General features: G+C 34.2%; 2 protein-coding genes across 3 annotated transcripts in view; one reads left to right on the top strand and one right to left on the bottom strand.

Annotated features, from left to right (window-relative positions):
* Positions 1-1,977, top strand: part of GSDME (gasdermin E) — a 144,756-nt gene extending 142,779 nt beyond the window's left edge. For both annotated transcript variants that reach the window (XM_073809749.1, XM_033863089.2), the window contains exon 11: positions 55-1,977. The gene's annotated coding sequence lies outside the window, so the exon portion shown is untranslated. The remainder of the gene's footprint in view (positions 1-54) is intronic.
* The window catches only part of PALS2 (protein associated with LIN7 2, MAGUK p55 family member), a 116,276-nt gene that overhangs the window by 28,845 nt on the left and 61,984 nt on the right, over positions 1-25,447 (bottom strand). Inside the window, exons 3-7 of the mRNA XM_004313901.4 lie at positions 18,642-18,794; positions 14,545-14,697; positions 13,282-13,509; positions 1,973-2,104; positions 6-105 (exon numbers count right to left, since the gene is read on the bottom strand). Of these exons, the coding sequence (XP_004313949.1) occupies positions 6-105; positions 1,973-2,104; positions 13,282-13,509; positions 14,545-14,697; positions 18,642-18,794 (766 nt within the window). The remainder of the gene's footprint in view (positions 1-5; positions 106-1,972; positions 2,105-13,281; positions 13,510-14,544; positions 14,698-18,641; positions 18,795-25,447) is intronic.

The following is a 25,447-nucleotide window of genomic DNA, read 5'->3' as shown; positions in this document are numbered from 1 at the left end:
ATCACCTGAATTGTCCCAGTCTCTTCTAACAAATGCCTTTCTCTTCTCTTCCAGGAACTGGCTTGGAATGAGACCAGCGCTTCCTCCCTCTTTTACATGGCTAGCCTAGAATCAAATTAATGAATTGTATATCTCAGTGATCAAAATTTGAGACCACATTCTAATAAGTAGGACAAGCAATAGTCAGTTAAAAAAAAAATCACATTTGATCTTAAGAAACTGACCTTGATATTTAAATCCATGGCATTGTCAGGATATTGAAACACTTTAGTACTGAGGAATCAATGGGTACCTAACCAGTGTGCTATTTGGTAGTGAATTTTTAGACCAAAATACAAAGGTATAAGGCTCTTTAAATTACTAAAACTTTTTATTTATAATACTAAACTAGTGAGAATGGAAAGGAATGAATGCTGTTATGTGTTGGCACCTAGTGAGGTGTTTGTTATCCAATAATCCTACTACGTTGGTATTTCCTGAGGCCAAATCAATGGGGAAAAAAAAAAGAGAGAGAGAGACAGCACTGGGAGAACAGAGTGGAGAGTTTAGTTCATGCTACCAGGAATCTGAATATCCTGGGGGGGAGTAAGTTTAAAATAGGTAAAACCTCACCTACTGTCAACAAACTAACTTAACATGAAACCCAAAGAAGTGCTATTTCAAGATAGCGGCTGGAGAACTGGCTACTAACGGCTTATCCCACAACATTAGTGACTTTATCCTTACAGCTAGCACAGAAAAATCCAGTATCATTTTTAGCAATTAAAATCCTGAAAAATACAATTAGAGTAATAGATGACAAACATGCAGGAAGAGATTGAGATAGATAATGGTGACAGGTGATAGAGAAAACTGAGAGATGGCATTCACAGAGAAGGGAAAAAAGAGAAAACTGGGAAAGCTTCGAAAAGGACACTGTCACAGAAAGCAGATTTTTTTTTAGATGAGTTCTAAGAAATTCAGTGGAAACCTCTTGAAATCATGGATCCCATTTAAACTACTCATTTCTTAGTTCTCTCACCACACTGTGCCCTTATACATCACAATGTCTTAATTTAAATTTAAGGACATATTAGCAAGACTGTTCTTATTCTTGTAATTCATTCCCCCTTAGAAGTCAATATAACTTATTAGAGGTAATGTGAGTTACTAATATCTCCATTTAATTCAGAACTTAGTGCTAGGTACCAGGTCCTTTTCTTTCACACTTTGTTCCTTAATGAGACTCTCTTTTGCTTTTACAGTTTAAGAGATTTTAGACTTTGTTTCTACAGTTCTGAATACTGTGGTTGCTAGTCAATGTAAACAAGTACAAAACCGGACTTATTACTTATGCTAGAGTTTTCTGAAAACTGTATTAGTGGAAAGGAAAAGGAAGACCATCGCACACATCTTCTGGAAAATGGAGGGGGGAAAGACAGTGATAACACACATTCCTTTCCATACACACAGATTTCAATCCAAGACCAAACAACACGGATGATAAAGCAAGCCTTCATTTCTCAATTACTGAGAAGAGGTGGGCAAATGGATTTAAGACCTTAAGAAATTACGTTTTATTTGTCACGAATGTATATATAGAGGAGGCAAGAGGAAGATTACTCTACCTACAGTAAAAGACCCCTAGTTAAGAGGAACAAACACTAAAAAGGGATAACCCCCAAGTGAGTTGTTCCTACCCAATACTATATTTTACTGCAATCACATGTGGAAGAACTGATTGGTCTAGTCTCTAAACCAAAGGAAGAGAACCACAGGCTAGTTAATTCTGCATTTATTAACAGCTACTCACAAATTCCCTCTCAATTTGGTCTTCTGTCCACAAAATTAGCAGCCATGAAGCAGGAGCTGTTCATGCAGGAAAAATCATTGGAACAAATGCTAATACCTTCTTCCTGAATATTCAGATATTGGCCAGATCTAAGATTAAAAATAAAAAGGCAGTTGAAGAGATTTTCAGAAGCATACTGACCTGCCACCAGTTTGGGTCTTCTCTGTTTACAATCTGAAGAATTTCTCCTTTTGAAAACTTCAATCCTGCTTCTTTGCAGGGTATCAGGTTATCATTGTATGGATTATAATCAAAATGACATTTCACAAATACCTAAAACACAGCACAATTAAAAATACTAGAGATGTATCATTTGTCACGGGATTTCTGAAATCTTTTTCAAAGCACTGTGATTTAATTGTAACTGACAATGTATTTAGTACTTCAACTAAGGAACTTGTTTTCCTTAAATAAGTATATAATTATTAGAACATTAATAATTTGGTATCAGAGAAGAAAATAAGAAATAAACGTTAGTACTACATTAAGTTTTTGTTTCTATTTTTAACTTCTAATTGTAAATCAACGGAGTTTGACAACTGTTTTCTTTCACCATTCTTACACTTTCTCCCAATCTTTTCACGTGATTTTCCAACCAACACTGCGTAATTTTTACGCCAAGTAAATGCTACTTTCTAATTAACATTCTGAATTAATATATGCAGCTGATTTAAGGCATGCATTTCAGATATAACAGGACTGACTTCTTACAAGTTTCCTGAAGCAAAAATTAAATACTAAAAGTTCATATTGAAATCAGACCTGAAATATATTTATTAAACTTAAAAAACAAAAAACAAAATACAACCCACTTTCATCCCTGGTAATAACATATATTTTTAATCACACAGATTCACACTAGCCAAAATTAGTGTGGAAAACACTTTTCTGGAATCATCTTGCTTTGATGTAAACGATCAGCATTAAATTAATTGTAAGACAAATACTGAAAAAGCCTTGAAACTATTTTCCAATTTAAATTCATTTAACCACACAAATTTCCTTTAAATCTGTTTTATTAATAAAAGTATGTCAATTACCACTATTAGTTATGATCTCCAATATCCAAAATATTTAGTTTATTAATTTTAATTTGAATTCTAATTAAGTTAAGCATTTTCAGTATTTGATGGCAAGTTCAGAGCAATTACTTTCTTAATACAGACTTTTTTCAGGCATATTTATACAAATTCAAATTTTATCTGCTAAGGAACTGACTTAGTATTAATCAGCAGGTAAACTAACAAGCAGGAAAGCACATAATTAGTCAAATAACAATGTTATTTTTCTATTCATCGTACTTCTATAAATATAACCAAACAAGATATTCAAATAACACAAGCAGATATATTACATTATTAGTGTACTAAAATGTAATGTGACGGATGCACATTAAAATAATTTAAAAATAACAATTTGGGAACATGACAAAATTTTAGTTACTTACAATTAGATGATTTTGACACAAAGCATTCAGAATATTTTCAATAACTTTTGAAAGGCTAAATATTAATGCTTAAAAAAATCAGTAAGCCAATAATTTTTTTCCTGATACACAATTTTAGAAATATCTCAAAGGCACGCATACCAACAGTATTAAGATTGCTAAAATGTGACAACTGGCTAACTTGACAACGGCATGCAGCTCAATGTTTTGGCAATGGAAAATACCCAAAATGATTAAGTGTAATTAAGGCAAATTTAGCTGGCTGATAAGACAGAAAAACAGAGTACCAGAGAATCTCCTGGAATGACATCATACCTGACGGACGTGTGATGGATGCCTCTCCATATGGATGCAACTCTAAAAATACATTTTTCATTGCATAAATAAAGCCAGGCTTTACACTGATAATAAATTAACAAAATACAAACAAGCTACTGGCCCATTTTTACTTCACTCATTTTGGTAAAGCAACTACTTCCCTAATTAATTGTCCACAGGCTATAACACCTGAAAATGATACAAGCAAAAGTTAGAGGTGTTTGAGATGAGGCAGAGAAGGAGGATATGGATATGCAAAGTTGTAAAGATACCTGGATACTCCTTACTTCTCAAGAAAGCTGCACTGAATTAATAGTAAGAGGATCCTGTCATCTAATCATGAACGTGTTTATTATTCTTATCTGTCGGACAGAATATATTTTATAACAAAAGGCTCAGACTTTCTGAGTTAGTCCAAGTTTCAAATATTCATTTCCCTACTCTCATCAAATTGTTCTGGAAATGTCATTATTTGTCAAACAAACCACATCTCTCCAATATAAAAGATTTCTGGAAGAAGCAATTCTATTTTTTCATTAACCAAATTAGTTTTGGAACATTACTCTCAAGCTCAAAAACTCAGATTAAACTAGTTTTACTCTGAACTTTGAAAATTTGTCTGAAAAATCAATGAACCCAACCTTTGATCTAAACATTTTGTAATGACCTTTAAATCACAGAGTTTTGACTAGATTTAGTATAATTGTATTTTATTAAGTACATTTTAAAGTGTTTCATTCATAGGCTATGGATGTTAACTGTTCATTGGTTATTAAGAAGTTACTAAATACAACCGGCTAATATATTTCAATCTCATACTCTTCTTATCTCTAACAGAACTGAATAACCAACAATCTAAAGTAGAAGGAAGAGAAAAAAGAAAGTACAAATGGCTTTTAAACACAGGAGGAGATGTTAACCTCACTCAGAGTAGAAATACAAATTAAAACTATATTATAATAACATTTCCTTCCTGTCATATTAGCAGGAATCCAAATATTTGATAACATTCTGTAGATAGGAAAATGCCTATTGGCCCATAGTCCTAACAGGTTGGTGGAAGAACTGGTTTAATCCCTTGGGAGGACAATTCAGCAAAGCTATCAAAATTATAAATGCAAAAAACCTCTGACCTAGTAATCCACCTCTGGGAATGTGTTCAACAGCAGTGTTACTTAGATATATGCAAAATGACTTACGTAGAAGACTATTAACGATTGAATATGTCCTAATCACAAAAGATTGGACGCAATCTTAACTGTTTAACAATAGGGAGTGACGACTAGACTGGTAGTAGATTAGGAGAGAGATTTCAGCTGAGTACATATTCCTATTTCTTGACTTCTAGAACCATGGGAATGATTCATCTATTCAAAAATTAAATTCTTATGGTAATGAAAGTAGAGATAAAATGACTCCCACTTCTGACTAAGAGAAGTAACAAGGACCCACCCTCTAAACTGAAACAACTAAAATACTGCAAAACATATGAAATGTTTGTCAAGACATCAGACAATGAAGACAGTGATCCCTAAAAACTGGAAATAAACAAGATGAACTATACAATTGCCCCAATTAACTGCACAGAAAAAGTTTCCAGGTTGTAACCCAGGAAGGGGGACGCTAGGTAGAGCCTGGTGGTCTACAAGTTGAGGAGATGAGCTGAGAGACAGGGAGATCATGGGGGTTACAGTGCACAGAACAGAGTGACAGTGTGGAAAGGGTTACACAGAGAAAGGGCTCAAGAACTAGAGGACTCCCTCCAGCGTTCAGCTGAATACTGGTCAGTGCATGTCATGAGTACCATCAGGTAAAGAATCAGCATTATGGGGAACAATATCAAGAGGTCATGCAGGGTCAGAAATAGTTTCTGTTATCACCAGTGTGAGTGGAAAAACCTCATAATTCATGAAGCATTCAGTATTCAGAAGGGTTTTGCCCTAGACTTAATCCTACTCTGGTTGCACCTAACAAAGCTTAAAAAAGCACAATCTGAAAGGATCTAACTGCTCCCATATAATGTAACTATCCTAGAACAAAACCTGAGAATATTTCTAAGAATACAAAAATATCCAGCACTCAGCAAGGTAAAATTCATATCTGGCAGCCAATCAAAAATAACCAGACATGCAAATAAGCAGGAAAATACAACCTAAAATATGGAGAAAAATGAACCAATTAAGAGTGACCGGGAAATAACAAATGGGACTGATTTAGTAGGCAAGGACATTAATATAGTTATTTTTAACTTCACATATTGTAGTCATATGTTCAAGAAGCTGGAGGAAGGATTCGGCATGTTAGGTAGAAACACGGCAGATATGAAAAGGTTCCATTCAAATTTCTAGAGATGAAAACAAAAATATCTGAGATGAAAAAAAAGTACACTGGATATGACAAACGGATTAGACATTTTAGAAAAAAATAATAATAAAATTGAAGACAAAGCAATAGAAACTGTCCGACATGAAAAAGTGGGAGAAAACAAGACTGAATAAATGAAAAGAGTGTCAGTGAGCTATGGGACAACGTCAAGGAGCCTAACACGTATAACTGGTGTCACCAAAGGACAGGAGTAACAGAGGAACAGAAAAAATATTCCAAGTAATAACAATCAAAAAATTTCCAAATCTAATGAAAGAGTCTTTTTAACAACTGAAAAGAAACTGGAAAAATTGGATACCTACATGCAAAAACAAAAACCCCAAACCAACGCTTTGATCCATATCTTATACCCTATATAAAAACGCAGTGTAAATGGATCACAGAGCCAGATGTAGAGTGTACAATTATAAAACTTTTAGAAGAAAACATAGGAAAAAATCTTTATAACCATGTGTTGTACTAAGATTTTTTCACACAGAACAAAAGCATGATCCATTAAAAAAAAATGGACAAATCAGACTTCATCAAAATTAAGAATGTCTGCTCTGTGTATTACAGTGTTAAAAGAATGAAGACAAGCCCCTTCTCACTTGGAGAAAATCTTTGTAAATCACAATTTCGATAAAGTACTTGTATAAAGACATAAAGAACTCTCAAAGCTAAATAATAAGGAAAAAAACAACTCAATAAAAAATGGATGAAAGATTTGAAGACATCACCAAAGTAGTCATAAGCATGGCAAATAAGCACATGAAAAGATGCTCAATATTAGAAGTCATTAGGGAAATGCAAATTAAAATCATGATGAGACACCATGACACACCTATTAGAATGGCTAAAATTATAAAGACTGACCATACCAAATGCTGGTGAAGATGTACAGTAATTGCAACTTTCCTATAGTGCTGGTGGGAACGTAATTAGTACAACCACTTTTGAAAACAGTATGGCCATTTCTTTACAAGTTCAACATATACCTACCAAATGACCCAGTACTTCAACTCTTAGGTATTTACCTGAGGGACTTACATGTAACTGTCCATAGCATCTTTATTTATAATAGCCCCACACTGGAAACAACAAAAATGTTCATTAGCCAGTTAATGGATAATCAAACTGTGGTACAGCCATGCAATGGAATACTACTTGTTAATAAAAAGGAATCAACTACTGATACACATAAAAACATGGATAAATCCCCAAATAATTATGCTGAGTGAAAGAAGTCAGATTAAAAAAAAAGCAAAATCAAAGGATTCATGTTGTACGAATCCATTTATATAAAAATATAGAAAATGTAAGCTAATTTATAGTGACAGAAAGCAGAGCAGTACTTGCCTGGCATGAAGGTTGGGCTGGGGGTAAGGAGCAGGCGGGGAGGATTACCGCGGACCCAAGAAAACTTCTGGGGGTGATAGATACGGTCACTGTCACGACTGTGTTGAGGGTTTCATGGGTACATAATAGATACGTCCACATTTATTAACTGTATGCTTTAAGTATATGCTATTTATACAAACTTTACCTCAAAGATACCTTTAAAAAGTAAAGCTAAAAATAGTCAAAGTACTGACAAAATAAAATATTGCACAGGAGTATGCTGTGCCTATGCAAAGGATAATAATTAGCAGCAGAAGAAAAATCATCAAATAGATAAAAGGCTGGAGAAACATCTCCAATCATGACCTCTGTCGTAAATCAGGAGGCTGGTAATTCGTTTGGGAATGTGCTGGCTGAACATGGTACAAGTGCTCCGTACACACTCTCAGTCTCAAACCATAGTTTCGGGTCCACCTGAGTTTACACATCAGAGTTAAGTGACAAGGTAGTGAATACAGTGATCAGAGTTGCTAAGAAGTTCTCTACAATAATAACAGATAATTAAGGGAGAATGTTATTTTTCTAAAGATTTTCAAAGTGTATGAACTCAGCCTATTCAAATGCACACACACAAACAACATATTTTGAGATCAGCAAGGAAACTAGATTATATATTTGGTTTAAAAAGCTATCAGGGGCAGTTCACACTTCTGTGTGGTAAATAACCATACGTGGGCCACAAATTTAAGCTTCTGTTAGTTAAAAATATATATATTTTTAAATTTATTAACCTGGCTGCTCTGAAATCATACTACTAATAATTCTTAATTTACATTACACTTGAGTCATTAGTTCATGCAAGGCCTGCTTTTATTTTTTTATTTTGTTAGTTTTAACAATATAATAAAAGCCATGAACTTGCCACTCAAAGCAGAAGCTAGAAACCTACATGGTCCTCCTGCCCACATTCCATTCCATCCCACCACCCTCGCTTCCCCAACAATGAAGGTAACCCTCATCCTGAATCTTGTGTCCACAAACTCCTTGCTTTCCTTTTTGTATAGTTTTATTAAACCTATATGTAATCTGTTAAAGTATATATACCTAGTTATTTAAAACTTAAAATAGATAGTATCATGGTCTGTGCATGTACTCTTTTGGGGAACTGACATGCTTGTTAACATGTTTCTAGCTGTACATATTGCTCTAAGAAATTATGTGTCTTAGTATATGTAAACATTCAACCCTAATAATGCTAAACCTTTTTCCTCCCAACGTGGTTATACCAATTTGCACTGCCACCAGCAATGTAGAAGAAATACTCTATACTCACAGCTACATTTTTTGCCAACTGAATGTTATAAAATGGTACCTCACATTGTGACTTTTAATATCTCTTCATATGTTTACTGATCATGTATCCCCTTTTACTTGATTTGTGTATGTAGAGTTTCATATATTATCCCTGTGAATAACCAATTTCATTCACTGAATAGTCTTTCTCACTGAAAGACATATCATCTTTGTCAGATATCAAAGAAATGTATGTGTGTAGGTCTCTTTCTGAACTCTCTCTTCCATTGTTCATTCTGTCTAGTCCTAAGCCAATAATACCACATATCTTAATTCCTACACATTAATAATAAGCTCCTCTTCCTGCTTTTCTGCCTCAAAAGTGTCTTGGCTATGCATCTTATCAAATACCATGAAAAAACTTATTGAAATTTTCACTGGAATTTAACTGAATCTACAAGTCAATTTAAGGAAAACTGATATCTTCATAATACTGTCTTCCTGTCCATGAACATGATATATCTGTTTACTTAGATCTTACTAATTTTTTGTGCATGGAGGTCTTGAATATTTTTGTCAGATTTATTCCTAGACATAAATGTGACATTCTCTGACTCTATTATAAATGTCCTAGTTAATTTCTAGATGTTTACTTATGGCATAAAGAAATGCAACTGACTTTTGTATATTAATCTTATTTTCAAGTATCTTGCTAAATGATTTCTAAAAATTTATACTTTGGGGGGGTTTCAAATAAAAAATCTTACTATTTGAAAGTAATATTTTATTTTCTCCTTTCCACGTCTTTTGCTTCCATAATTAATTTATTTTTGTCTTCATGCGCTTATGGAACTTTCCATAAAATACTGAACATAAGTGGCGCTAATGAACATCCTTCTCTAGTTCTGAATTTTTTTTAACGATGCAATGACTTTATTAATCCTTGTTTTAAAACTTTATGTTCTGGCTTCTTTGGCTTAATTAACTGCAAATAAATAACTGTATAAACAATAATTTAAAAAGCAGCAGTGTCCAAGAGCCTCAGAATTTAAAATATTACAGGTTTTGATATTTCACTATATCCTAAACAAAATTTTTTAGGAGTCAAAATTCTTGAAGTTTCGTTTTTGTTTTTTTTTTTTTAAAGAAGTGGTCAATTCCCTTTGCTTTACTGTTGGAAGCCTCATCAAAATTCTGAACAAAATCACCCTCCTCTCCAATAGCAAGTGGAGCTTTTCCATCCAGCTTATGCCAGGATCTTGAAAGCTTGTTGACACCAAGCTGGTCTAAGATTGGGGTGACCTTTCTGTCAAAGGCTTTGTCTCAGCATGGCTGGTAATGGTGAAAGTGTTTGCTGCCAGAGACCTCTGAGCGTTAGGACTGTTAAGGTGGATCATCACCCCTGGTTTGCAAATACATTTACCTATTTAAAAGTCAGAGATACTGTTTATTCCTAGTTTCTTTAAGGAGAACTGAAGATTTTTTATCATCTGTGGTAACAGATATTTGTAATATCATCTGTTACTCTATATATCATCTGAGGGTGGTTCCTTTTTATCCTCACAATTATGCCTGAAGTTTGGCAAGGTTTCTCTTGGTTTATGGTGGGTTCTTCTCATCTTAGGGTGGAAACTGGGCTTCACAGGGGCCTGGGGTTTGCACTCAAGTAGTCTCAGGCAGACCAGCTTAGACTCCAGTTCCTGATTTTAAAGAGAAATGCTTCTAACAGTCAACTATTGAGAATGTTTTAGGTTTTTTAATTAAAAAAAAATAAGATTAAGGAGGTTCTTTCCTGTTCCTAATTTACTAATCTTTTTTAAAAACATCATAAATAAGTATTGAATTTTATCAAATTCTCTACTGATATTTTTCTCCTTTAATCTGTTAATGTGTTTGGTTACATATATGGATTTTCTAACATGAAACCATCCTAGCATACATAAATCCAACTTGGACATGTTGTAGTATCTTTTTTATATATTGTTAAATTTCATTTGCTAATACATTACTGAGAATTCTTACATGTATATCCTTGAGTGAAATAAAACTGTAATTTCTTTTCATAACATTTTTGGCACCTGGGTCATAATGGCCTCAAAGAGAGAATTCCCATCAATTTGGCCTTAAAGAAATGGAATTTTAAACAGCTTTGGAAACCCAACATACATGTAAGTTGGAGAACTTCAGAATTAGCTGCAACTTCTAATCCATCCTGATCTTCAAATTAAAAATATAGATTCTTAGGTCTCATGAAAGATTTTGGAGTTTTAGTAAGCACCTCAAATGTTACTAATAAAGATGACCCACTGACCGTGCTTTGAAAAACAGCACCCTGGTATGGAGACTTCCTGGCTTCCATCTGCTCTCACGGCAATAAGAGAAAGAGTTAAGACAGGCCCAACAGGACTACATGGTGGAGCTTCCAGTGAGTGAAAGGGGGCAGAGTTGGAAAGGCTGAAAGCCCTTGATTCCCATTAGTGTCTCTTAGTAAGAGGACCACAGTGTGCCCAGGACAGTCGTATTCCAGCATAATTAGTAATCATTCCCCCTCTCACTTTAAAAATGTCCCAGTTTGGCTGTGTTTTCTCTCTCCTGTTGGAAGGCTCCACGTTAGAGTCTTCTTTTTTATGGTAAGATAGGTCTGAGACTGCCTCAGGCTTGGATGGAAGGCCTCTCCTTTCCCCATTTCAATGCCCTCTCCCAGTTCTGAAGGCTAAATAAAAAGCAGAGTTTGAGAAGGCACAGGATGGACAAAAATGTATGCCTAAGATAGGGCTAAATACCCTTGCATTTCACATCATTCAGACCATTCACCAGGTGCAGAATCTACAAAGGAATTTGGGCCAAAGCCCTAGCTACTAATATCACAAAAATTACTTTTTCCCATAAAAGTCCATCATAGCCATGGTGAGCTGGTAGGAATTCTGAAGTGTGAACCACAGGGGAAAAAGAAAATCTTTCTAACTATCACAATTAACATATAATTTAAAAATAAATACATAAATCTTAAGTTCTACTTTTCCAATCTACTCAGGTGTCAACTGAGGAAAAAAGTAGTCTGAGAGGTACTAGTTATTTAAAATGTCTAACTTCTAACACCAGTTCTTTCATGATTCTTTTCCTTGAAGACAAGGTTTCTACCCTTCATTTGAACCAAAGTTCACTATAAGCCTCTGTATTTTCAGAAATCCAATTTACATACTAAAATTCATGACTGACTATTCTTTTTTTTTTTTTTTTTTTTTTGCGGTACGCGGGCCTCTCACTGTTGTGGCCTCTCCCGTTGCGGAGCACAGGCTCCGGACGCGCAGGCTCAGCGGCCATGGCTCACGGGCCCAGCCGCTCCGCGACATGTGGGATCTTCCCGGACCGGGGCTCGAACCCGTGTCCCCTCATCGGCAGGCGGACTCTCAACCACTGCGCCACCAGGGAAGCCCCATGATTGACTATTCTTATCCTCCGAAGAATATAAAGCAGGTATTCAACACACATTATTTCAAAGAATTGTATGTAAATATAAACACTAGTCTTTTAAATTATATTATCAATATTAAAATATACTGGCAGTATCTTATGTAAAAGACCTAAAATTTTATTCACACATGAAACAATAAATTTATGGAATAAACCTGAATAATTAAAGGCATCTAAAACACTGATAGATATTTCCTATGTCTTCAGTATCTAGATTCAACAACCCTCTCTCTCCTCAGTTCCAACATGCTTACCATAATTGTCAACTGTTCCTTTGCCACTACTTTATTACTTTTTCCTTCTTTACCACTTCTTTACAATCACAACACCACCACCTCATCGCCACCATCACAACAATAGCAGCAACTACTTGCTGAGCACTCAGGATGTGCCAGGTGCTGCTGTGAGAGCTTAATGTGAATTAACTCATTTGATCCTCACAACAATCTTTTAAGAAAAGGAATATCCCAACTATATAGATGAGAAAACAAAAGCACAGAGAGAATAATCTAGTAAGCGGTGGCACAGGTATCTGAACCAAAGCAGTCGTCACAGCCTTCCATTAGAGTTGCCTTTCACAAATTACCCCACACCTTCAAAAATCTGCTTCCTGACTACACGATCTCATCTCTCTCCTTTCTGAAATTCACTCAACATAATGAGGTTAGATGATCACTGTCATTAAAACACTCCTCTGCTTAATAATCTATTTTACCTAAAAATTAGTTACAAAATGTAGACCAAATGCGTACAAATCAGGTGTTCAAGATTCTTTTCATTTTGGACCCATCCTCTCTCTCTGGCCTCATTCTCTATTTAGCCCATCAGAGGAACACTAAGCTAGAAGTGATCAGGACTACATGCTTATTTTCTCACACAGCGTGGAACGTAACAGGTGTTAAAAACATTTGCTAGATTAATGACTAAAAGGCTTTAGGGTTTTTCTCATACCTAGCTGTAGGTTACTGAAATGCTAGGGTTCATGGTGTTCACAAAGAGATCTCTTTCCTAATTCCTTTTGAATAGTAAGATGATATTGTTTAAAAATCCAAAAATTCACCCATGACGAAATAAGGCACTTCAGAACAATTAAACCAGTAGTTTTTTCTCTTCTCTTCTCTTTAGCAAAAAAGTAGCAACTGGTGGCTCTACCCAACAGTGTGATTAAAGAAATAAAAGCATTCTTAATATTACCAAGAACTTTATTACTAACCTGTTGAGGAATAATGGTATCTCTATAGCTTGGTAAAATTTTCAGGGTGACACTTCCACTAATATTTTTCAGTAATTCTTGTAATTCCTTTGGATTGTTTCCAACCTCATGGCCATTGACTTCTTTAATGATATCTCCCACATGAAGCAGACCCTGTCGATCTATCATCCCTCCATGAAGGATTCGGGCAATTACCAGATCATTATTTTCAACCCTAAATGTTACACCCTAAAGGAAATAAGGAATGGAATTATTGATTTTAGGTTGTTAGGAAGAAATCTTAAATAGTCATGAACATGTATGTATAAGAAGATAATTCCAAAAGTAGGTAAGTGAATCATTCCTACTTTTCCCACATTCTCTCCTGACTCAATACTCTAATCTCATTAAACCATGTGCAACTGTGATAACATATACCAGGGGACCGTGGCCTGTTAGGTACCAGGCCGCTCAGCAGGAGGTGAGTGGTGGGTGAGGGAGCAAAGTTTCATCTGCCGCTCCCCATCACTCCCATTACCGCCTGAACCATCCCCCCCCCAACCCCATGGAAACACTGTCTTCCACAAAACCGGTCCCTGGTGCCCCAGTGGTTCGGGACCGCTGACATACCATCCCTTAAAAAAGGACTTCCATGGCAAGGGTAACTGAAAATGAAACATATCTTAGCTTGCATTCCACAGGATAAAAGGAAGCTTGAAGGAGCAAGAAAATGTATTTGTGCATTCTGATGGCCTTGTTCCCGGCTTTTCTCATTTTTCCACTTCACTGTTCTTATAGTTAGAGCCCAGAAATAAGCATGTCAACAGGAAATTGTAAACTTCATTACTTATGGAGTCCTACCAATGTTTTCAATTTTTGTTAATTAATTTTTATTGGAGTATAGTATAGTCACTTCAATTTTTCATAACGACCTTCTTCTGTGTTTTGATACTATAATTAGCACGCAACCTGAGTTTATTTCTTCAAAGGGTATAGGAAAAAAATAGTTATCTTTTGAAATTTTTGCTACTCATCGGCAAACTTCTTGTCGCCTCTAATTCAGTTTAACTTTTAACTTTGGTTTAATTTTGCATGCTAAATCAAGTTGAGAGAGCATCAGCTGTGTATTTTATACACAGGCCAAAAAAGACTGATAAAACAAACATGAATGAAGTTTTCATAATGATACAAATTATGAAAGAGAAAAAAAATGAGATAGAGTAGTGACTCAGCCACTAGTATGTCAGATTTCAGATTTAAGAGGGTACTGACTTATCAACTCACCAGTGGTTCCCCAGCTCTTTTGTGAATACCAAGAATACGAATGGCATCTACTGGTAATAACTGATTATTGATAGAAGAATTATTCATTTCTGGGCTTGATGGAGGTGACTCATAACACTTTGATGCCACAATATCATGGGCCTCCAAGAGTGACTAGAAGGATTCAAAACAGCCTGTGGTTATTAATTACAGATGGAATAAGTTATTAAAAATAACTTAGTTCATTATCCCAGCAGAGTACTAAAAATTTCCAAGGCACAATTATTAAATTCCCAAATATAAGTTAAATCAAGTATATACAGAATCTTTTTATGCCATATAAGCATGTATCATTTTACTTATTATCAAACAATATTGTATTCCTTGTTTTAAAAGATCTGAAGAGACTAATAGTTTTGTGACTTTTTTAGAGACTGATAGTTTTGTGACTTTTTTTTAAAGCCTTATGTTTAATGGAAACTGAACCTAGATGTCCAAGTGTGATGCAATAGAGGCAATGAATTTCATTGCCACCACTGTCGTCACCGTCACTCAATATTTATCAATTCCTATTTGTTAACTATCATACAAATTAAAATGGCAAGGACCGTAAGTTTTATCCTAAGCCTGTTGTTAGCAACACCACATATTTTTCACATGTACAAAATGTCTGGATATCTTAAAAAGATATCCAGTGAATAAAAATTAGCATCTTATATCAGTGATAAGAAGTTTCATATTACTAATAAAGGTATAAAATTTACATTTTTGGTGGGAAAAAAGAGCCAGTAATGGTCCTGAATATAGTACACTTTTACCTCCTACATTTACTGTATATCTGCTATCTTCATGGATGACTTTGCTCTAGCTTTCTAGGAATTTCTTATAATTTGGGGGGTTATATTTATTTTTATTTATACTGTAATTGTGTATACTCAGCTTAAACCTAAATTAAAAAAATGTTTTTGAATGGTGGGAGTGCAAATTCAAACAAAAAAAAGATCAAAATAAAAGGGGGAAAATGTCAACAGGTTCAGAACAGAAGCAATCAGTATACGTACGGGTTTAATTGGTAATTTTTGGTCATTTCATGAAAATAGTATCAGAGACTGAAAAAAAATATTCACAAATCCATATATAAGTATTATTCCTATACATGCTGGAAGTTACTCAAATCACTAATCTGGGCTGCTTAGTTTTTACCGTATATACTCTTCTTAGGCAATATTATCTATTCCTGTGACTTGAACCACTGCTTATACACTGAGAACTCCCTTGGTCCAGAACTCTCATAAGCTTCAGATTCATATACTAAAAATCTGCCCACAACTGGCCAAAGTCATGATAATTTGACAAATCAAAACAAAACTAAGGATTGTAGAGGATTGAAACATACTGAATTAATGAAAACTCCGTAAGTCCACAATGCTATTTAAAAAACAGGACTGAAAAAACCTCCTTTGTTACCATTTGAGATTGCTATTTTAAACAATTCTTTACTTTGAAAGTTGGTAAAGAAAAGAATCTAGCATTTCCCTAACTTTTCAGTAGGAAATGCATTACAGGTTAACTAAACAGCTCAGTTGATGAGGAAAAGCTCTACTTTATATAAGAACACCAGCTAATAAATGTAGAATGAGAGAATTTGAAAAATGTCATGTTGCAACCTCTAATGAAAATATTGATTCAGGCAAGGATTATTAATTTATGTTTGTCAGTAGGTAAATGGTTGAAAGGAAACAGCATTTGTATAATGCTAGAATAATAACATACTAGATTACTTCCTAGTGGAAAGGCTTTCAAGGGTAGGATCAGGTTGTCATTGCTCTTAATCAAGGACTAATCTCAGCAACAAGAGTGATGGACCAACCAGGTATTATACGTTGTCTGATGTAGATTAATTTATGTTGTATCACCTTACTTAAGATGCATTCTAGTTCCAAATATTTAATTTGAACCATCTTTTAGGTAAAACTTCTGTTTATAAGAAATAGAAGGGATAAATAAACAACACAGCAGGAAAGCAACCAGATAAATCCAGGGAGTGGATTCTGCAGGAAAATGGCCTGGTCTCTTCCATGGGTCAACATCATAATCAAGGGAAAAAGGGATGGTCCACCCAGATGCCTCACATGGACCTAGGTTGAAAACTCATATGCACAAAGCAGCTATAAAGAATATTTTGGGGGAAATGGAGATGTGTGAATACAGAATGTGTACTACATGAGACAGAGGTCCACTGAAATGAAAAAGTGGAAATCAACAACTGAAAAAAAAGGGTAAGTTACAAAATAGCTTGTGCAAAATGACTGCAATCAGTAGAGGAAAAAAATATGTATGTACATTTATGCCTAGAAAAAGTATGGAGGAATATGCACTATGGTAGTACAGTAGTGGATTGGGTAGTAAAAATGCAATGTCTTAATTTTTACTTGTTGCCATTTCATAATTTTATGTACTTATTAAACTTTATATAAATTTATGCATTAAATTTTATATACTTATATAAAAAATACAGCGTGCTTGAAAAGTTCTACCAGATGCTTCTAAGGTATTGCAAACTTAATATGGCCAGTTACCTTAACATTAACATGTCCAAAACAGTTCTCCTAGAGTGGATGCCATCAATTGTCTGTCAGAAATCCTGTCCTTATCAACTTCCCACATTTCTCTTCTGCAGCTGTCACATGTAACCACTCACTAAGCCCTATTGATTTTGCTGCTTAGAACTTGAAAATCCTCACATTTCCCACTATCTGTACTGCTGTCACAACTTCTTGCCTTGGTACAAAACCATCTGGCTCCACAATCTGACCTCTCCCTGTTTAATAACCACCACCACCCACCCACCCCTGCAATCCTGAGCCAAAGTTTCCCAATGTCCTCAGGATAAAGTCCAAATAACTTAGTATGCCTTATAAGGCCTCAACTAACTGGCCTCTTCACAAAGCTGTCTTTGACATGTGTTTGTATTTTTTGTACCTAAGATACAGATTTACGTAGGAACCATCTCACTATAAATGTACATAATTTTTGCAGTAACATTGTTAAGAGAGTCACAGAAAGTCTCTGAGAAAAAGCAAAGGGGTTTTTTTTTTTTTTTTTTTTTTTGCGGTACGTGGGCCTCTCACTGCTGTGGCCCCTCCCGCTGCGGAGCACAGGCTCCAGATGTTCAGGCTCAGCGGCCATGGCTCACGGGCCCAGCCCCTCCGCGGCACGTGGGAGCCTCCCAGACTGGGGCACGAACCGGCGTCCCCTGCATCGGCAGGCGGACTCTCAACCACTGCGCCACCAGGGAAGCCCAGCAAAGGGGCTGCCATTTGCCATTTGATTTTTAATGCTAAGATTTGCAATGGCAAGCAGGTGACACTTTATCCCAGGACCATTTATTGAACAGCCCATTCTTTCTCCACTAAAATGTACTATCTCGGTCATAAATCAAGTTGCCATTTGTCTGTGGATGTATTTCTGGGGTTTCTATTTTTCTAATACTGCCCCAATACCACACTGTCTTAATTACAGGTTTATAAGAGGTCTCCTCGACCTCCTTTTCTTCTGAAACTGATTCTTCTTTGGTAAACTGATTAACTCTTCACCTACATAGACAAATGCTTAAATTGCATTTATTTTTATTTTTTTTTTTTAACTATGGAAAGTATGCTATGTCATAGTTTCTATATCATACAGCTCTCTTTTGTTCCAAGGTCATCAACTGCACCCCAGTCTTAGAAGCAATACTGAAAATGTATACAGCTGGTCACAAGGAGGGCTGGGAAACAGTGGTAGTGAGGAAGAAAAATGCACTATCACAGGGAGAAAAACGTCCCCAGCATGTGGTGTGATGGTGAAGCAGGGCTGTTGTTGTTTTTTTTTAATTACACAAAGAAAAATCCATTCTGATGTATTTCTGTGACAGACCCTATACATCTGTATAGTATGTGTGTCTGTTTATGTAGTCCCAGCAGAATGGGGTATTAAAATATCTAAGCTGGAATTTGCAAAATATGGCCCTAAATAATCTTTAAAAAAACATCATCTTAAACTGAAACTTAACTACTACAGGAGAATATTTTGGGAATATAGGGGACTTGGAAAGAAGAGCAATAGGGAAAGTTTACCTGGAAGTGAGGCTCTTTGAGTATACCAACCAGTTCTGCCACATTTTCATCCACATTTATTAGAGGAGTGATATCTTCAAGAATTTCGTTGACTAATTCCAAGTTATTATCACTGACAGCTTCTAGTTTTGAATCTTCTAGCCTCTCGTGAGCCTGAAAAGACAACAGTATATTAAAATAATAACACACACTGTTTTGCTCCAGACCGTGGTTTTCTTCTTGATTTGTTTCCTTTTTATAAAGAAAGTTTTAAAAGATATTACTTGAAAGTTTGATTGATTGCAACCAAATCTTTCAATGAGAGTTAATATATAGATTTCAGAGTAAATGTTATCATGCAATATAATAAATCTTGGCCTCTATTCCTACCCTAAAAGTAATGGAAAACTCATTTTTATAACTAAACCATGAAAAAACTGAATAGGCCAATGATAATTTAAAAAATGTATTAGATTTCCTACCTGACAGAATTTCCTAATGACTTTCTAGTCTAGACTCAAACTCTAAATGATACCGTTTATGCTTTATTAAATGATTAAGCATAATAAAAATAGGAATGTAATCGTTATATGGATTGTCATTAAAAAATAATGAAAATCATTTCGAGAACCCCAAATGATAAGGCTAAAGCTACCATTTTCCAATTTTGAAAATTCAGCAGAAAAAGGCAATTCAGGAAAGGCAAGTCTTGAACTGAGCCTTGAAGGACCATATGATCTCATTAGGGGAATGATCCCTTCTGTCTCCATATCTTAAGCTGATCTGTTTTTCTTAATCTCACAACCTTTTCCACAGAAAATGAACCATGAATCATACTGTCACAGGAAATACGTAGTCCTAACTATCCTTTAATAGTGGGAGTAAAGCAGAGTTTTAAATTCAAACTTAGAATGAACACTAAGCAGTCTCTATCTTTTAAGTGTTGTTTTTCTGATAAATGGTTGCTGTCCGATTTTGAAGACAGGTAGAGCATAACTATAAAGATTTAGCTTAAAAATGAAAACATGCAAGATGACAAATCTCACACTTAACATTTTAAGATTCAATTCTGTAAGTGACGAAAAATCCAAATTTCAAGCGGCAACAGTATCAAACTTTAACTTACCCCTATAATACTTTAGATGTTATTTCTACCATACGGAGTAGATCCTTCAGAGTTCTAACACATCTTCTAATTTTTTTATTTTAAAATTATATTTTATTTAAACAAAAATACCATTTCACATGTATCAATGTAAAATTGTTAATGAGCTGTCTAACAATCTTGGTTTTTGTATGTCATCTTCTAAATGATATACTTTCTAATTTTAAAAATGCATTTTTACATTTAAATGTATTTTTCCAGGTAATTCACAAGATTGAAATAAGTTTAAGTAGAAGAGAGGGGCTATACATTAGCAACATTTTAAAGAAACACATCTGAAGAAGAAATTTTAAGTCATATGAAATAAACTGATACAGAAGAAATTATAACTGTTATAAAACAAAGAAAAATGTCAAAAGAGCAAATATAATTTAAACAGAGGAATGAGTTTCTATTAGATTTAGATAAGAAAAAAATTAAGAAGACTAGAGAATGACGCAAAGAGTGAGAATAGGTAAATTTATAATTTTTTTAAAGTGTAATACAAGCCTAATAAAGACAGGATGATGAAGACATTCAACATATATCACGGAATGATTATCACCATTGGGAAAAAAAGTAATGTACACAATTACTTAACTCTTATAAAACAAGCTAGAATTGCTAATTGTTTTAATACAAATATTCGTTATTAATAAATCTAATGTAGCATTCATTGTTAACCTTGCAAGTACTTTTAATACTCTTATGGTAGCATAAGAAATCTTAAAAAAAAAGGAAGAAAAGAACTTTAACATTTATTGAGGGCTTTTGTTTTGTGCCAGGAACTATATTCTCAGCACATTATGAGATTGTGTGTGGGTACTCAGCAAAGGTAGGTGTGTTATTATCATCTTCACCTTATAGACACAGACACTGATGATGCAAAATGAGATACAGTGATTGCTTGAGTTCACACTACTAGCAAGTGGCTAAGTCAGGTAGTCCAACATCAAGGCTTGAGCTCTTACATACTAAAGCTTATTCGACTTTTATCACTATACAGCCAGCTACTCTATCAACATCTTGCAGTTAATTATTTAATCTAAAACATTATGCATTACTCTCACCCATTTAAATGTGTGATATATGCTCTCATTGACTGCTAGTTGAGCTGTTGCTTCTTAACATGGCTCTTCCAGTCTAGATGTGTTAAGTTATACTCTTATGGTTCAAGAATACCACCCACTCTTTCAACCTTCACCTGTTTGCTCAAAGAGCTATAAAGATCACCTGTTTCTCCACGGAACAGATAATGACTGGCTTAAAATTTTCAGGTACTAAGCCAATATAGTTTCTACAATATCCTATGTTACTTTACATATTGGTAGACTTTGATTAAATTCAAGTCTTTGGGAAAAGTAAAGGAACAGAAACGATCATTGACTTGAAAACTCTAATACACTTCCCCTCCTTTCTATGTTCACTTACCTTATTGCTCCCAAATTCGGAGAGGACAGGAGGGAATGTGGAAAGACTGATGGCAAGAGAGAAAGAGGAAGTCAAGTGGAGGGCAGAATTATGGTATAAAAACAAATATACCTGAAGGTTTTTGCACATCAAAAACCTGGTACAGGCTGGTTTTATGGTAGGAAAAAAAATCTCACTACACAATACATAAATTCTCAGAGGAAGAGAAAGTTTTTAAGTGAAACTGCAGCTATAATTATATTAATACAGAAAATTAATTTCTGAGATATAGTTGAGTTCAATCAAGATCAATTTTAGTTTTTCCAAGAAAGCAAATACAGGTCCATATTTGTTAATATGTAACTTTTTAAGTTCCACGATAATGTGAAAGAAGTTGAGACCTTTATTCACTTTAAAGTCAGAATTTCTTTAGTAGCTCTCAAGAGGCAAGTACCAAGTTGAATTTAACTAACCAAACAAACAAACAAAAAAGACAAAGGAAATACTGAAAACGGACCAGAGAAACAGATATGAATCACATGCTATCTGAATAAATGGGTCTTGCTTCCTTTAAGAAAAAGCATTATTAGAAAGCTAGCATAACTCAATAAAAATATGTGTCACCTGCCACAAGTGCTTGGAAGAACATGCCATGACTGGCTTTGTAGACTTGGAGTTGATACAAATATAGCCTAAGCCCTCTTGTATGTTCAGTTCTGAGAATCCTTCACCACAGCACTTTAGAAAAATGAACTGCAGAGAAGAAAAGTTCTTTCAAAACTTCTGGGTATTTTACCCAAGCACAGTCCATCTATGCTTGCAAACAAACAAAAAATTTTAACAAAAGTTATGCACTATAAGTGACAAATACCTCGTAATGATAATGGTATTGCGATTATGTGTAGTAACCTTATCTTTCTCCCTTAAAAACAAAAATATCATAAATTTTGTTTCTGTCTTCTTAGAACATGGCCAAGTATATTGTAGTTGCTCATTAAGTATTTCTTGAAAAAGCTAAGTAAATAGGAGATAAGATTGACTGTGGTCAAGAGACATCCTCTTCTTTTATTCTAGAGACTTTTGAACAAAAAAGATAAAGAGACGTTCACGAGTAACCAAAAAATAAGAATTTGAGCAGAAAGTAGAAATGAGACAGAGAGAATGGAGAATTCAATTTTTATTTTGCTTCTGCATACATGATATAAAAAAGGATGAAAAAAAAAGGATGAGATCTGTTCTGTTGAAAAAAATGGATGAAATAAGTGTAACTAAATTAGAACTGAATTCTCTAATGAGTAAAGAACTTGTCATCTAGTTAACCAAAAAAAGTTCAAATTCTTAGATTAGATAAAATATGTCTCAAGGCATTCAGGGAGCTGAGCCACTCTTAGAGATACCTGTAGAATTAGGAGACCCACACAGATGTCAAAAAACTAAAAATGGGAATCTTATACTTTTTAAAAGGAGAAAGGGCTTTTTAAAAAGCTTGGCTTTAATAGTATTCAGAGAAAATATAAAAGAATGTTTTTATAATCATTGAGTGGGAAAGACATAACTATGATGCCAAATCCGGAAGCTATAATTTAAACAAACAAAAACAAGCCCAATAAAATAAATGGCATTGAACATTTAAAATTGAACATTTAAAATTTCTGCTTGTCAAAAACCAGCAAGGTCAAAATACTTACAAATCATATTGCAGACCAAAGGTTAATTTCCCTACACACACACACACACACACACATACATATATATATATATAGAGAGAGAGAGAGAGCTCAGAGAGAGGGAGGATTTCTATAAACCAGTAAGAAAAAAATCAGCAACACATTAAGAAAAATGGGCAAAGAATATGAAAAAGTCACAAAAAAGGAAATTCAAATACTTCTTAAACGTATGAAAAGATATACAACCTCCTTCATGATAAGAGAAGTGCAAACTAAAACTACACTGAAATACTTTTTTTTTTTTTTAATGAGATTGGCAAGGATAAAATTCTGGTAACATACCATGTTGGTGAGAATATGGCAGAAGACAGGCATTCTCGCACATTCTTTTCTGGTGGGAACACACTAGTGAGCAGTTCGACTATATCTACCAAAATTACAACGATTCTTTTAAGATTTATCCTAGAGATATACATACATATGCAAAATAACATGTAGCAAGACTGCATATTACAGCATGACTTGTAAGTGAAAAAGTCACCTAAATATCAATCAGAAGTTTGACTAAAAAATTTTTGTTATATTCATGCAATGGAATATTATGCCACTTTTACAGAGAACAAAGGTTCTCTGTAGGTACTGATATGGAATCACATGCAAAAAAAATCAGAATTTAGAACAGAAAGTATAAACCCACAGCTACTATTATATTTAGTAGTGAATAATATTATATTTAACACATGCTTTTCCCCTAAGATTGTGAACAAGATAGGGATGTGTGCTCTCATCATTCTGTTGAACATTTGTACTGAATCTTCTAGCCAGGACAATTAGTCAAGAAAAAAACGAATAATATAAAAAAGAATGTATATGTACAACTGAGTCTCTTTGCTATACAGCAGAAATTAACACAAAATTGTAAATCAACTATACTTCAATTAAAATAAATAAAAAAGAACCAATGCAGAAAGTTTCAAAGAAAAATATAAATAAATAAATAAAAGGCATTCAGATAGGAAAGAAGTGTAGAAAGAAGAAAACTTACCAACCTAGAATTATATCTATACAGTCAAATTATCCTTCAAAAGAGAAATAAAGACTTTTTGTCAGACAAACAAAAATTGAGGGAATTTGTTGCTAGTAGACCTGCCTTGAAAACAATGTTAGAAGAGGTTCTTCAGAGAGAGGAATATAGGTTCAAAACTCAGATCTTCATAAAGAAAAGAGCATTAGAGAAAAAATAAATGAAAGTAATAAAATCTTTTTTAAAATTCTTAATTAATCTAGTATATTAACTCTTCAAAAATAACAGCAACAGTGTATTTGATGATTACAGCTTATGGATAAATGAAATGACTGACAGCCTGCTCTAACGGAGAGATTGGAAATACTCTGTTATGAGGTAGTTCCTTCAAGTAACTACTGTATTGTTATACTACAGTGAAATAATATAGTGTTATTTGAAAGTGGACTTAGATTAGCTGTAAATGTGCACTGCAAAGTCAAGGGGAAACCACTAAAATCTTTAAAAAAAAAATATATAACTGATATAAGTTAAAAGAGGAGAAAAAAATGAAGTCATATAAAATGCTCAATTAAAACAGAGATGGCAGAAAATGAATAGAAGACCAAACAATAAGAAAATAAGACACAAGTACATGTTGTCTACAAAAAACCCACTTTAAAAATAAAGACACAGGTAGATTAAAAGTAAAGATAATGAGGAAGACATACCATGCTAACATTAATCAAAATAAAGCTGGAGTAGCTATATTAATTTCACACAGAGCAGTCTTCAGAGCAAGGAAAATCATCAGGAACAAAGAGAAACATCACATAATAAAGAAGACATAACAATCTATAATGTAAATGATCCTAACAACAGAGCATATAAATATGGGAAGAAAAATTTCATAGAACTTCAGAGAGAGACAGATTAATCCACTATTGTAGTTGGAGGCCTCAACACTCCTCTATCAGCAACTGACAGATCCAGCAGGCAGAAAAATCAGTAAGGACAGAGTTAAACTGAACAGCACCATCAATCAACTTCATCCAACAACAGTAGGGTGCACATTCTTCTTAAGCTCACATGGAACATTCACCAAGATTAACCACAGTATGGGCTATAAAACACACCTTAACAAGTTTATAAGAATAAAGATTATAAACAGTATAATAAAAATCCCAGCTACATTTGTTGGAGACAAATCAACACACTTCTAAATAAGACATGAGTCAAAGAAGAAATCTCAAGAGAAATTTTGAAAATATCTGAACTAAATGAAAATGAAAATACAACTTACGAAATTTTGTGGGATGCAGTGAATGCAGTATTTAAAGGGAAATTTATAGCACTGAATGCATATTTAGAAAAGAAGAAAGATCTAAAATCAATAATCTAAACTTTCAGCTTAGGAAACTCAAGATAGAAGATTAAATTAAATCCAAATTAAATAAAATAATAAAATTTAGAGCAGAAATTAATGAAACTGAAAACATGAAATCAAAGAACCAAAAGCAGGTTCTTTGAAAAGATCAATAAAATTGATAAACTTCTTACCAGGTTAACTAAGAAAAAAGGGATAAGACATGAATTTACTAAT

The sequence above is a fragment of the Tursiops truncatus genome, chromosome 9, assembly GCF_011762595.2.
Source record: "Tursiops truncatus isolate mTurTru1 chromosome 9, mTurTru1.mat.Y, whole genome shotgun sequence".
Classification (NCBI taxonomy): Eukaryota; Metazoa; Chordata; class Mammalia; order Artiodactyla; family Delphinidae; genus Tursiops; species Tursiops truncatus.
This window is presented reverse-complemented; position numbering and strand designations above follow the sequence as displayed.